Below are 14163 nucleotides of genomic sequence, written 5' to 3'. Positions count from 1 at the left end.
CCCACTCTCGCGGTAGCTCCTTGGTAAATTTGACCGAGTCCCCGAATTGGTCCTGCATGCTCGGCGAAGCATATTTCTGCACGTAGAATATTTGTGACGGAGGCTTGTCCACCACGTCGTTCAGGTTCCTCAGTACGTTAGGAGATTTGCCGCACATGGAGGGGCCGCTTAAGATACAGCGAAAAGGATGAGGGAAACGAAAAGGTTCGGGGGAAGACATGTTGCGTACGTACACGTTGCACGAAGAGAAAGAAGAGACTGAGACTGGAAGAGAAATGCATCGCTTTTATTTACACGTCGTCGTCATCGTCCTCTACATCGGAACTGCGTTCCCAATACAGATTATCCAGGCTAAAGTTGGACTTCTTTTTCGCCAGTCTGTCCACTGCTAAGATGCGGTCGAGCATCTTCATCTTGTCCTGACACATTTCTTGACGTGCTTGCAACCATTCTAGGCGGTGGACTTGAAAGGCTTCCTCCACGATGCCGCGGATAAATTCGCGAAATTCTTCGTTTTTTGTCTTTTTCCTGCGACGACGAGAAACGCAGGAGAATAAACCACACATGGCGTTTTCCACGTATCGGTCATAATGATGACGCGAGCGCGGTGCGCGCTGCCTTTATACAGATAAACGCGCGCCCAAAGAAAGGAGAGTGAAGCCGAAACTCAGAAGCCACCCGTCGCCGCTAGGAGCGCGCGCGCAGCGGAGAGCCAAAACCGAAAACACCCGCGGGCGGGCGGGCAGCGCAGAGGGCGCTAGGAGTGCGCGCGCATCCACAGTTGCCACGGCGCGTCGCCTCAGTCAGTTTCTCTGTTGCTGTCGTGGAAAAGCAGACATGCGCTCCCTGCGCTCGCTCATTTTCTGGCTGGCTGTCGTGGAGAGCAGACGTATGCTCGGGTGGTCCGCACTCGCTCAGTTTCTACCTGGCTGATGAGCAGTCGCCGCGGGGGAAAAGGTGAGTGATTTGACGCTCTCCTTTTCTCGCATGTTTGCCGTGTTTAGCGGTGACCAACGAGTGATTTGACCGCGCTCGTGTTAAGCCTTTTCTCGCATGTGTAGACTTGTTTTGCGATGAGCAAGCCTTTTGTTTGTGTTGACGCATGTTTAGCGATGTGTGCCCAGTAGTTCCCGCCTTGTGTTAGCTCCATAGTGTTGTGACGCTGTGGTTAGGCCTAAGCGATCGCCTCCGTAAGCCTTTTTCCCAGATGTGTACTGTTTTCTCCGTGCTGTTTTAGCAGTAGCGGTTAGACCTTTTCTCTCGCATGCCTAGACTTGTTTAGCAGTGCTGCCATTTTTACCTGCCGCTAGTATCTTGTTCTCTGTCTTTCTCGTCTAGAGCTATGATGGTGGCACCATCTGGTGTGATGCCTTGCAACTAAGTGGGCACCTGTCGTCGATCTCTGCAACTGCTGGGTGCCAACTACTAACATGGCGGGCGCTGGTCACTCGGGAGTTGCGGAGCGGCTTCTTCGCCGCGGCATCGTTGATGTTCGAATAAATTGTTTCTCTCCACTCTATTTCTATCTTTTTATTTTATTTTCTGCCTATTTTTTATTTTTGATGACCACGATTATCCGGAAACGCACAACTGGTCTGGACACGAGATAGACGTTCCCCAATTAGTGTGATGGCTCCCTGGAGGGTGCTGATTAATGTGGGGGGTCCCAGTTAGCTCCGATTGCTAATTAATGGCGTCCAGATGAAGATGTGCGTTTCCGGATAAACGTGGTCAGTACTTACTACTATTACTTCTTCCGTCTGGTTGACACACGGGGGGGACGGAAGATTAGGACTAGCCGCAAGAGACGCTTTGATATTCCTTCTCAAAGCGACTGGTAAACAATAACAATAATTGGTTGTTTACGTCGCGAGACAACTGAGATCATGTGCGCTTGGTAAACAGCACTGCCGGTTCCATCGTTCCGTAAGTGAGATAGCGTGCTCTTATCATGCATGATGACGAATGCGCCGCGAGCGCTGTGAACTTGTCGGTACCCAAGCAGCACAATGTACTGAAAGTCGAGTGCAATGGGGGTGGACGGTATGCGTCTTTTCAATGTTCCTTGGTTTCACAGGTCTGTTCAAGGCCTTTCACCTACCCGTCCACCCCCATTGCACTCGACTTTCAGTTCATTGTGCTGCTTGGGTACACTCTTAAATATTAACTACACCACGTAGTACGCTCCTAGTCAACCATCATCCCGAATGACAACGTTCCCGCCCGATTTGTTGAAGACGGGAGGCGGAGCCTTTCTTTTTTTCCTTAAGTACGGCATCATTGGTACTGAAAAAGAAAAAGAAACACGCACGCCTTCCATACTTATCAAATCCAGAGAGAACTACAAAGAGTGCCCTGCGGTCTTGCGGCTGTTCCTTATCTTCCGTCAATCCCGTGTGTCAACCAGGCGGATGAACACAAAATTGACAGCCGGATAGCTGATCCAAAGAGCGCATTGGTGCGCTGCTCCGCGCAAGAAATATTTAAACCGAAACCAATTAATTACTCGAAAAAATCACTAAGTGTCGATGCGTTTTTTTTTTCAATATCCTTCGCTAAAAGTTTTCGTAAAAGTTTTCGTAAAAGTTTAAAGTTAAGGCGTTTATCTAATTAGTTAGCGTTTGCAAATGAGTCGCTTACTACTTAGTTCATGGTCGATGTCCCGAGGATCTTCACTAAAAAAGAAATTTCTTCGATAGCGCCACCTGTTCACGAATTATTCAGCCGGGGGATTTTTGTGAAACACCCTGTATGTTGCTTGAAAAGAAAAATGTGACAGAGTTGGAAATGGACTATTTCCGACGACGCGTATGCGTATGCCCAGCCCTTGCGTCCGCCATCTTTGAGTGGAAAACACCGCTATCGACCTGTTCCGGGGACGAGTATGGGAGATAGGCGGTTCCATGGCTACGCGGACATTTCAGGTCTATATTTGACAACTCTTTCTACTGGTAACGAGTACAATGCGCTTTCACTTTTTCCCCATTCTTCTTCCAATCTTCTCTTACTACTTTCGCACGCAACTTGCCAGTCCTTGTTTATTGGAGGAAAGTCACGACGTCCGACATTCCGGCGCCAGGGGCGACGCGAATGTGGAAATGGTCCATTACTGCACTTGATGTCGAAGTTCCCATGTTACTTTGGATAGTCACATCTAAATTATTGCTCTGTAATATGCACTCCTTAGTTTTTCATATCTCTAGGATTAGTGCAGGTCTCGATGTCGCAATAAGTATAGTGCGAGGCAGCTTATCCTTACTTTTGCTGGCGTTTGATGATTTTGACGGCTTAACATACCTGATTCGGTACTCTTCTATTTTTCTAGCAACGATGTACAACATGTACATCTACAAAAATAGGCACGTGCTCGTCTTCGAAGAACGTAAGTCTTTGGTGCCTTCGTATGATATATGCGTCGGCTGTTGCATATTGGTTGATTTCCATGGCATCGGGTAACAAAGACGTCGAAGGACGAAGGTACCGATCTGTACGGCACCGTGTGCGCAAGGCTTTGCGGTGTACTGAAGTAGGTTTACCAAATGTCCCATCAACGATCAATTTCATTTAGGAAGTAGCACAAATTAGTAAAATCCAATTATTTGCATTGAGAACGGCGACTAGAGCGCAACTCGAACACTGCGAGGCTCGGCCGGTCACAAGCACAACTGATAGACGCTACCGGGAAACAACAAAAATTTGTGTGTTTTTTTTTTTTGCGCAATGGAACGCGAAAAAATAAACCGTAAGCCTTAGGCGAATTATTGCTATGTCGTACGGTGCCATAACAGCAAAAAGACGCCGGAGTCAATGAAATCGTCGAATTTTGCGCATGATAAATATGTTATCCTCTATCGTTTCTCCGAAACGAGATACAAGACGGGCATGTGCGAAGCATGGTTGGAATTATTCCAATATCTTGAACGGGGTCTCAGTCGTCCTGATTGTTAAGTCGCCGTAGACCTCGAGGGCAACATGGAGACGAACGACTATGCTTGTAGTATCTGCAAAGCTACTAGAATAAGAATTAGGCTGGGTTCACGTTGGCAGAGCGTTTAATGACCAGCTCTCCGGGAACAGCTGCTGATCAGCTGTCGGCCAGCTGACGAATGCAAACAGCAGTTCACGAGCCTCGCTCCGTCATAGCTCGGTCGTCGTCGTTGTCTGCATCATTCCTCCCTCCTAAGGCTGTGAACCTGTAACGGGCAGGAGGTCTTCTTTGACGGATAGGGTATCTCCGCGGAGGCTCTGCTGTTGAGTTTCCAGGTGGCTGTTGTGGGAAGACGACGTCGAGTGCGGGAGGCGCGGACGAAGCCTGGGGTCTCAAGTTGATGTCCATGGTCTGGCTCAAGGGAATCGTCCCAGGTTCCCGTGGACGACCTGAACACAGAGAAGCATTAGGCGACCCGACATCTGACGACACTCTACTCTTCAAGTGGTCAGCATGAACGCGGCGCCGTTTTCTGCCATCCAGTTGAACATCATATACAACGTTGCCTTCACGACTGATGATCACAATGCTAACGTTGTTTATTCCTTGGGAATAGAACAAGAAGAACATCGAACGAGCGCACGAGCTTTTGATAATCCTGGTGGGGCTGAACCAATGTATTGGACATATATAACACCCTCCCCTTTTAAGATAAAACAAAAGTGGCACACTCCCCCCTTTTAGTCTGAAATATAGTCATTGTAGCGCGCTGGACATTTCCTAACCCGATGTGGCCGCTGTGGACGAGTATCTTGGGATGCCGTCGAATCAGCTTGGTGTTGGGCTGAAGAACTCGTAGTCGTTGCTGTCGTGCTTTGACGGAGAGGTGGTGGCGGGAAGTGGAGTGCTGTGCGCTGTGGTCATCTGTTCGGGTGTTTCGTCGTTGACTTGAAATCTTCTGATGTGGTCAACATGCCGCCGTTATGTCTTGCCATCTGTTAAAGGGAGGATCCGCAACGGTTGTGCACAAAACTAAGTGAAGGTTGGTTTCAGCAGAGACCACCCCCCAGATGCTGACTACAGCCTCCGTTTCGGATAAACATGCGCGTATAATTTATAAACAGCGAAAACGATAAAGCGAAACCGAAACTATGAGAGCAGGCGGTGGCATCGGAATCGAGGAGCGCCACGCCGTGACGTCAGTCGTGAGATTCGTCTGCCGTGATTCCCATGTGTTGTATTGCATTGAAGACGCAAGGAAGCAAGTTACGCTCATGGAATCATGGAAACCGACTCCGCATCAGAATAGAACTCCACGGGACTTTAGCCCGATTCAGACGTGTATTCTAATGAGGAGAATGACTTGACCGTCACCATAAACCACAACGACTCGCCGTATTCGACGGACGTTTTACCGGTGCGCGCGTCGCTTTAAACCGAGGCCTCGGACCCATACACGGAAGACTGTAGAACTCGGAGTAACTAATGATGAGTTTCTAATAGGTTGCCGCACATTCTTATACAGGGTGTTCCAGAAAACGTGTCATTGAATTACAATAAAAAAACTACACCAACTGGAGTCATGCGGTCAATGGCATTTGTTCTTACTGGGTTTTTGCCACCTCCTCATATGAATGTCGTGTAACGTAAGTTTAATTATGTAAATTTTTGCGAGCTTAAGTCGGAAATTTGCCTAGTAAAGGTAACTTTGTAACCCCGCCAATGTGAAGAGCGTGTGTAATTTAGTCAAATTAATGATAATTGACAGGGATATTCAGGAGCTATCCCATCGGAGAAAATAGCCGAACATCATACTCTACGGAGGTCGCACAGAATAGCGCACGATGAATTTTTCAGCGCAGTCTTTGTCAGTCCGACGAAAGGAGGTTGGAAACCCAGCCCTCCCCGACATCGCAGAAAGAGATAAAACAGGCACGGCTTATCATGTCCGACTTTCGCTGGGATTTTGCTTTCCCTCTCCCAATTTTAGGAACTGTTACTTTTTCTACTATCACTCTGTGGGCTGGCTTCGGAACCTCCTTTCGTCGCACTGAGAGCGATTGTGCTCAAAAAGTCATCGCGCGCTATTGTCCGGTGCTCCGAAAAGCATGATATTCGGCTATTTTTTTCCGATGGAATAGCTCGTGAATATCACTGTGAATTATCATGAATTTGAGTGTATTCGGCACGCTCTTCATATTGGTGGGGTAAAAAAGTGACCTTTACTTGGCAAATTTCCGAGTTCAGTTCGCAAATATTTACATAATTAAACTTGGAGTACATGACATTCACATTAGGAGGTGGCAAAAACTAATAAGAACAAATGCTGTTGACCGCACGATTCTAGGTGGCGTAGTTTTTTTATTATCATTAAATGACACGTTTTCTGGGACACCCTGTATAAGTGCCACGGGTGCACGCATAATATGAAACATGTTGCAGGTGCACATGCGGTCGGTGCCTCCCGCAGGTGCCCGCAGGTGTCACTCAGAGTTCCCGCATGAGCCGTCTTTTCGTGTCGAACATTCCTGGCTCGAAATGATGAGAACATATCGTTCCCGAGCTGGTCTTCCTCCACTTGATTTTGCGCAGCGCCATTTCCCACTCCAAACGACGTTGTTTGGCCGTCGGAAACTGGAAATATGCTACGTCTGTTGTTGTATCCGACCTGTTGCCACAACTGATTATACAGCATGTCTTACCGGCCATCGTGGTGGGTGTAAGACCAGTGTGCGACGTAACGAACACAATTGCTACGGAAAATTTCCTTCGTCAAAACTGCCAAAACACACAGCAAAGCAAGGCGGACGGCGCGGGATATCTCGCGACTTACATCACGCTCGGTGTTGCTTGCAGAAAAGCGCTCGTGGCTCGCACTACCCTGTCACCGAGAGCGTCATAGAAGAAAATCATTTTTATCAAGTTTGACTCAGTTTTCGAAGGAGATATTTTACAGGCATGGTCGTTGATGGCTAAAGGTGACGAATATTCGAAAATCTCGGAAGGGACCTTATGCGGATTCTCCCTTTAAACGAACAATATAGGACCTAGGTCCAACAGGACGCACTATGGCAGCTTGGAGCCTATGTGGTTTTCCGAGGAAGTTCCGTATTATTACTTTCTCACTGATGCTGAAAGTATTTCTGTCGTCGAGAGACAATTTCTTGTCTGCGTCGTACTTAATTGAATGCATGGTATGCAGGGCAGAGCGTAGTTCCCGACCGAACATAAGTTGAGCTGGTGATGTTGTCGTAGTCGCGTGTGGTGTTGTATGCTGCCGAAAGAGAAATCTTGAGAGACGACATGGGTAATGCTACCTGCCGTCAACTTGCTGAGCGCTTTCTTGGTCTCTACCACCATTCTCTCGGCCTGGCCGTTCTAGGCTGGGTGGAAAGGAGCCGACGCGATGTGGCGAATAGAAGTGAACCATCTCTTTGGAAGTAAATGTTGCAGCATTGTCAGAGACGAGAACACGTGGAATACCAAAGGTTGCGAATATAGGCCACAAGTTTTCGATCAATGTTGTTGATGTTGGGGAGGACATCCGCCGAACTTCCAGCCATTTTGTATAACAATAAACGACAATTAGGTAGTAACTTCCGTTGAGTGGACCCGCAAAATCGACGTGAACAGTGTCCCATGGCACCTGACTTCGTTGCCAAAAGGTGACGGCGTGGCTTTCGGCATTCTGGAGTTTAACTGGCACTTCCTGCAGCTATTTGGAATTTCGTTATCCACGTTGGGCCACCACATGTGGCCTCGTGCCCATCTCTTCGTGGCCGTTATCCCAACATGGTTGGCGTGAAGTAGCTGTAACGCTATTGAGTGAGCTCTAAGGGGAATTACGACACTGAAACCCCATAAGACTCATCCTTTGTGCGTCGAGAGTTGTTCGCTCTTGTTCCAGTATAGAATAAGTTCTGACTGTGACCAGTCGACGTCACCCTGTGACTGTAACGCTACGAAGAGTACGCTAAGTGCAGGATCTGCCTTTGTGAATTCGCTTATCTGTGCAGCGGTAAGAGGTAGAGCAGTAAGAGCTTCTATCGTGAGAATGTCACCCGGTGGCTCAAATCGTCAGAGACACCTGGTAGTGGTAGACGACGGAGTGCGCCCACATCGGTGTGCATGGTACCTGGGCGATACTGCAGATCGTAGTTGTAAGCACCCAGTGTAATGCACCATCGTAACATTCTTGGAGAAACAATGAGAGGAGTAGGCTTTGACTTGCCGAAAATTCCGCGGAGAGGCTTATGGTCGGTGAAAATTGTGACTTTCCTTGCAGCAGTGTGACGATGGAAAACTACTGCTATTCCTTCCTTGTCCAGTTGTGAATAATTACGTTCACTACTTCTCAAAGTACGCAATGCGTATGCAATTGTAGCCTCCTGTCCGTTGTCATCAGGTTGGGCTAAGACTGCTCCGATACCGTAAGGAGACCCATCACACGATAGGAGAGGTGGACGGTCTTCATGGAAGTGTGCTAGCACTGGACTACTCATTAACCGCTGTTTCAAGGCAATGCATTCTCGTTCGTGACAGGATTTCCACTTCAAGTCAGCACCTTTGTCTATAAGCGATACAAGCCCTTGCAGAAATGAATAATATGACTTTTTGTTGAAAAGTCAATGACCTTTGGCATCAGAGCCATCAGAATTTCTGATGAATCTTGTGACGAATTTCTGATGAATTTATGTTTAAAATTGGCCGGTCTTTTCTGATTCATACTTGATGAGTGAGTTTCTCATTGGTTTATGAAAGTGATGCCACGAACTTTTTGCGAACCCGCGCTTCGACTGCGAACCTCGCAAGGTTCGACGAATCTTCGAATTTCTTGTCAGTTTCGCAAAGGTTCGCAAAAATTCGCAGCTGAATTTAGCTGATTTTTTCCGTGGGGCCGTGGATGACAGGTAAGCCAAGGTATATGTAAAAAGGTAGCGATACTCCCATAAGGCCCTGCGTCTTCAAATCTACGCCATCTTTTGACGGTCAGCGCCATCCATCCGTTGTGCGGACAACTAAAATTGTGACGTCACTCATGACATCCGGTGACGTCACAGTGTACGTCTGTTATGACGTTAGTTCACGTGTTCATGCACTTCTGTTTCCCTTCCCTTTACCCTCTCCCCGCACGCGTTTCGTTTTTCTTTACTTCTGTCGCGACATCGAAGAGTCGTTCGAAGGCTGACAGATCGCCTGTTGGACCATGGAAGTAGCCCACTGAAGAGAGCAATGAAATACGAGACAGAGAACACTTCATGTAAAAGTACACTCAGTGCACTGGTGGCAAGTTGCAAGGGTGCAAGTTTAATGACAAATCACACATGGTAACATGTGACAACTTGGGAGAAGTTTTTGCCTGCGCTTTACAGGATCTGCAGTGAATGCACAGCATACGACATTGTGTGGCACAATATCAATATCATCTACCATCTCATAAGGTACTTCCTCCGACAGAAGTTTGCATTACAAGAAAGCTCTCAGGTACAAGTCAATTTCACAACCAAATGCATCATATGCTTCTAGTATGGCACGATACCACAGTGCAGTAACTTTCAATATACAAGCTGTATATCACCTGTAACTTTCACATGGAAATGACAAATGTTCGTAGGACACCATAAAGAAAAATTGGAGTTGGCACAAAGGGTTACTTCATTTTGCACGTTCATGGATCGATAATTTTCTGTAGATTGCTTGACTTTTTTAAAGAGAGTTGGGTATTTAAGATAGCAATTCTCAGAGGCTGAGGGAAGGCAGAACGCAGCAAGTGAACATGCACATAACAGTCGACTTGAGGCATTAAAAAAACACAATGCAAAACACAAAATTCCCGTTAACCAGCACTAAGTCACGCTCCATTACTCAGTAAAGCAGTCTGTACAAGGAACAATGTTTCTATGCTCCCCAGACGTACATACATAACTTTCATGTGAACCAAGTAAAATTATGAGTTAATCAAAATGTGTACAAGCAGCAGTCCAACAATTATGACTGTAGCCTTGCGACCTGCTGTGCCGCCTTCAGATGCACTGTGCTGTCCTTCAGCTCGGCATTTTTTGCCCTTGCGTACCAAAACAAGCGCACTCTAAGGAAAGGTTGAACCTCTCCACATTGCACTTAAAAGCGTCTTCACAGGCACCAAGAAATGCAGCAAAGTTCAGAACAGGCACTGATAGTTTCCCAAAGCCAATATTGTCCACGTTTTTCACGGTGAAGTACCGCAGTGTTTGGCTGCTGTCTTGAAATGTGGCATTGTCTTCCAACAGGCAGCATTTCTGTCCAGAACAAACATGGGTGCTCAAAAATTTTGCTCCAAGCCATCCAGCGAAGAAGGTTGTACAGGAGGAGCCAAATGGTGACGGTGATTGAGAGGGTGCAAATACAAGTTCGTCCACAATATGAGTGGCAGCAGAAGCACCTAGGTTGCTCATGAGCCTGCTACCAATAGGAAGTGTGGTCAGGAAAGAATCTGCATCTTCTGCGCAATTGGAGCCATGTGTGGTGTTGAAGAGCTGACCAAGCAGTATGTGCCTCACTGCTGCCGGAAATTGGTGACATGTGGAGTCAACGTTGCTGCCACACTTTGTACGTATTATGGCAAAAGTGTTCTCCAGGGCATCTTGATTCGGCCTTCTGGTCAACAGGTAGTGAATGCCTTGATCAAAGTTGAAGCACACAGGTTATGGTAAGACAAAACCCATAAATGCACGGCCTTCTGCAGTCAAGAACAGTAATGTTCTCAAACACTGACAAGCACTCCTGCAGAAACTGTGTGTGCATAGACCCCCGCTGCATAGCTGAACCATATCTTGTTTTTCCGTGCAATTGACTGCACATCAAACACACGATCCACACGTTCAACAAACCTAGCTGTGTGAATGGCATCGGCCGGTACCTGCTGGAAGGTAGCCAGTGTGAATAGCGCTGCTGCAACGTGGTTACAGAAGATATGTGCTGCCCATTTTACCTTCATTTTAGAGGCAAATGTTAGGCTGAAAGGTCCTTGAGTAAGTTTTGGCATGGATCGTATCTCTAAATGTCGGTCGATTTCAAAAGCATTCCTGATGTATTGCCCACACACAATGTAGTTTCAGACCTGAAAGTCGTATTTGAACAGCATGTTACGAAGGCACTTCAACAGATGAGGTGTATGAAACATGAAGTACAACTTTTCGCTTCTGATGGTAACATATGGCTCTGCTGTGGTGACCATGCAGTCTCATAAAAAGAGAGACATTCTGGCTTCCCTGGTCGCATATGACAACTTTTGGCTTGAGGCCTGCATTCACCAGTTTGTCGTAGCACTGAAACAGACGTTCTTGGAAATCCGATGCAGATGCTGCTTTGTGGTGCAAAAAAATAACCTAAAACCTGCTTCCACGGAGTGCGTAAGCCCCTTGCCATAAACACCAATGCTTTGTTCGCAAGCTCTCTTTCGGTTGAGTTCCCACTGTTTGCAAAGCCTTCGAAACAGTCCAGTGTTGCACTGCACAACAACTCTTTCTTCATGTGCATTTCGTCGACGGCAATGGCACAGAGCTTGTCGGCTTCAGCGAATCTTCACACTCGTTGTTTTATGGCGTCGAATACATCACTGGAGAAACCAGGGCGGAGTGGGATACGTCTCATCCACAGCTCCAATGACGGCACTGATGGCAGATGGAAAAGTTTGCGACAGTACCTGTACCCACGTGGACTGTGGAAGTACAAATTCAATGCAAACGTTTTGTTGGAGGAAGACCAGCGGCGCCCAAATTTACTCAAAGTGCTCATTTTTAGCTGCGCCTCAATGAAAGCTGCAACAGTGCCCGACACATGTTCTTTCGGGCACAGCACCAGATCCCGGACCGTTCTTGACCGCTGGCGTCGCTGCAGATCCCTGTGCAGTCTTCTATTGCGAGCCTGAAGGCTGTGCACCTTTCGCCGCAGCTCTTCCACCTTGCTCCTTGGGTTTGCAATCACGTGTTGCATCACACGCTGCTGAGGGAGACATTGTTCACCCATGCCTAGGAATGATGACAAAAGAAAGGTTACGAATTGCACTCATCGTGAAAGATAAAGCAACTCATGGAGCACACATACCTGCAGCTTGCGGAGGTGGTCCTGATGGCCCTGGTAGGACATAGTCGACTGCAGGTGCACAGGCCCTGCTTGCATAGCAGTGGTCGTGAAGGGAGGCTTCAGATGGCACGGCGCTCGGTAATGTGCTAGAGACTTCTGTCCCACACCCTGTCGTGCAATGCAAGGTGGTGCACTGTTAACTTCAGGGTATGCCAGCGTTTTCATGTCATCGTACCTGTACTATCAGGGTGATGGTGATGTTCCTGAAGGGAGGAGTGGGGTGATCCAGTGCTTCCTGTACCAGCTTCTGCCCCCACAGTTTGACCACAGGCAGGTCTAGTTGGCACAGAGATAACAGCATGTTGTCTGCTGCCCTCAGCAACACTTCTGTCTTGTGCTGTATAGTGTCAGGAATACATGCATCTGTTTTACTCCTTCTAAGGCCACACAGATATGAAGACATTGACATAGAAAATACTGGTCAGTTCTGTGTTCTTACTGGCCTCATACTTACCAGCACTATGTGAAGCGCGCTTCAGTGTTGGCATTGCGTTCCACCGGAGCCTTCCTGTCCGCAGAAACGCAGACGGCGCAAAGTGTCGTGAACAGAGCACTCTGGAGTGCCAATGAAGGAGAGAACTGCTGAGCACGTCCACGTCACAAAACTCCAGCCACGCTCTGCACCTGTGAAATGATTCCGATTGTAAGTTACAGAAAAATGTATGAAGGCTATTATAAAAGAATTGGCCAGTATGCCAAGCTTGCATCACAGTACAACACCAAGCACCAGAGCTCACTGCCACACCACCTTCAAATGCACTACCACCAAATGCAAACATGCGAGCAGAAGCAAGCAAACAAGCAAGCCCAATATCATGCAACAAACTAATGCATCTACGTGAGGCGCAGTCGTGCACACTGTTCAAATTCGCACGCCCAATAGGACAAGCAACAAGGCACGTGCATATTTTACGTGTTTATTGTGTTTACCGTCTCAGTTCATGTTGACCAATGCCGACGACATGTGTTCACGAAGCTTCAGCGCTGGAAATCAGACAATATAATTTATGCACCAGAAAACTATTACGTCTACTGGCTTTACAGTTTTTTTTTTTTTTTTTGTGGTTTAGCATAGGCATAACATTCAAAGCTAACTACTTGAAGTATGCGATTATAGAGTACCCCAGACGTACATCAATGTACGTAAAACACTTCTTGAAATAACAATGCTTTTTCAGCTGCTCACCTTGCGGGCTCCCGAGGAAAACGGTGGCAAGTTATGCCGCTTGTAGTGTCGTCAGCGACACAGTCTCCTCTGCCGTTCAGAAAGCGGCGCCTGTGCGCGTATCCGGGCATAGCCCACCTTGCGGCCCATGCCTTTAGTAGGGCCTGCAATAAGGAATATTTTTACGTGTTCCGCTTCTGTGCTGCTTGTCTAGCTTACCTTGAATTCCAAAATATGTGCCTGTCTAACTTGAGTGTTCTTAGACGATATCGCAATAAATACGCGCAGATAATCCAAAGCGGTCCGTACGGATCAACAAACGGAGAAACGTGAGAAATCGCACGTGCGCATCCAGCGTAGGGTAGCAGGATACGGAAACTCACTCACCTTGCACGACTTTGACGTTCCCATACAGCAGGCAAAGAGGTAGTTTTTCCTATATTGAATAGCCGAGTAAGTCATTAGTACACACATAACTTATCTCATCGATGTAAAAAAAAAAGTTGTTTACATTCGCATTTGTCGTCGCAACACCCAGGTTCGCTCGCGCATCAAAATACCAGGGTTGCGAGGCCAGATTTTGTATTTTTTCCCGCCTTCGCTACCAATTTAGATTTACCTTGGGTAAGCGACGAAAGTCGTCCCCAGGCCAGAGCCCACTAGTGTTCTGGCTTCGTGGTAAACGTAGTTTGTACATTTAAGATTTAGCTGCTAACAGTTTTGCGCCGTTGTCCTTGCGTGCTTTGTTTTTCTTACCGGCTGTCTGTTTACTCTGCGAAGGTGTATGTAGGAATGCTAGGTGGTACCGTGGTAGGCGCAGGTAAGTTTCTGTTGCTAGAAAAATACAAATCGAAGGGAAGCAAACTGATTTATGGAACATACCGTAGAGGAGGACATCTTGTCTGATGTGATTAAGCCTAATGAAGCCTTGAGTGGCGTACGTTAG

General features: G+C 47.3%; 1 protein-coding gene across 3 annotated transcripts in view; it reads left to right on the top strand.

The window, feature by feature from the left end:
• Window positions 1–14163, top strand: part of LOC135369259 (phospholipid scramblase 3-like) — a 138194-nt gene that overhangs the window by 62819 nt on the left and 61212 nt on the right. For 2 of the 3 annotated variants that reach the window (XM_064602869.1, XM_064602868.1), the window contains exon 3: window positions 3326–3382. The exons of the other annotated variant lie outside the window; for it this stretch is intronic. In XM_064602869.1, the coding sequence (XP_064458939.1) occupies window positions 3326–3382 (57 nt within the window). The remainder of the gene's footprint in view (window positions 1–3325; window positions 3383–14163) is intronic. 3 annotated transcript variants of the gene reach the window in all.

This window comes from Ornithodoros turicata, chromosome 9 (assembly GCF_037126465.1).
Source record: "Ornithodoros turicata isolate Travis chromosome 9, ASM3712646v1, whole genome shotgun sequence".
Lineage (NCBI taxonomy): Eukaryota > Metazoa > Arthropoda > Arachnida > Ixodida > Argasidae > Ornithodoros > Ornithodoros turicata.
Note: the sequence above shows the minus strand (reverse complement) of the source record. Positions and strands in the feature narration are given on the sequence as shown.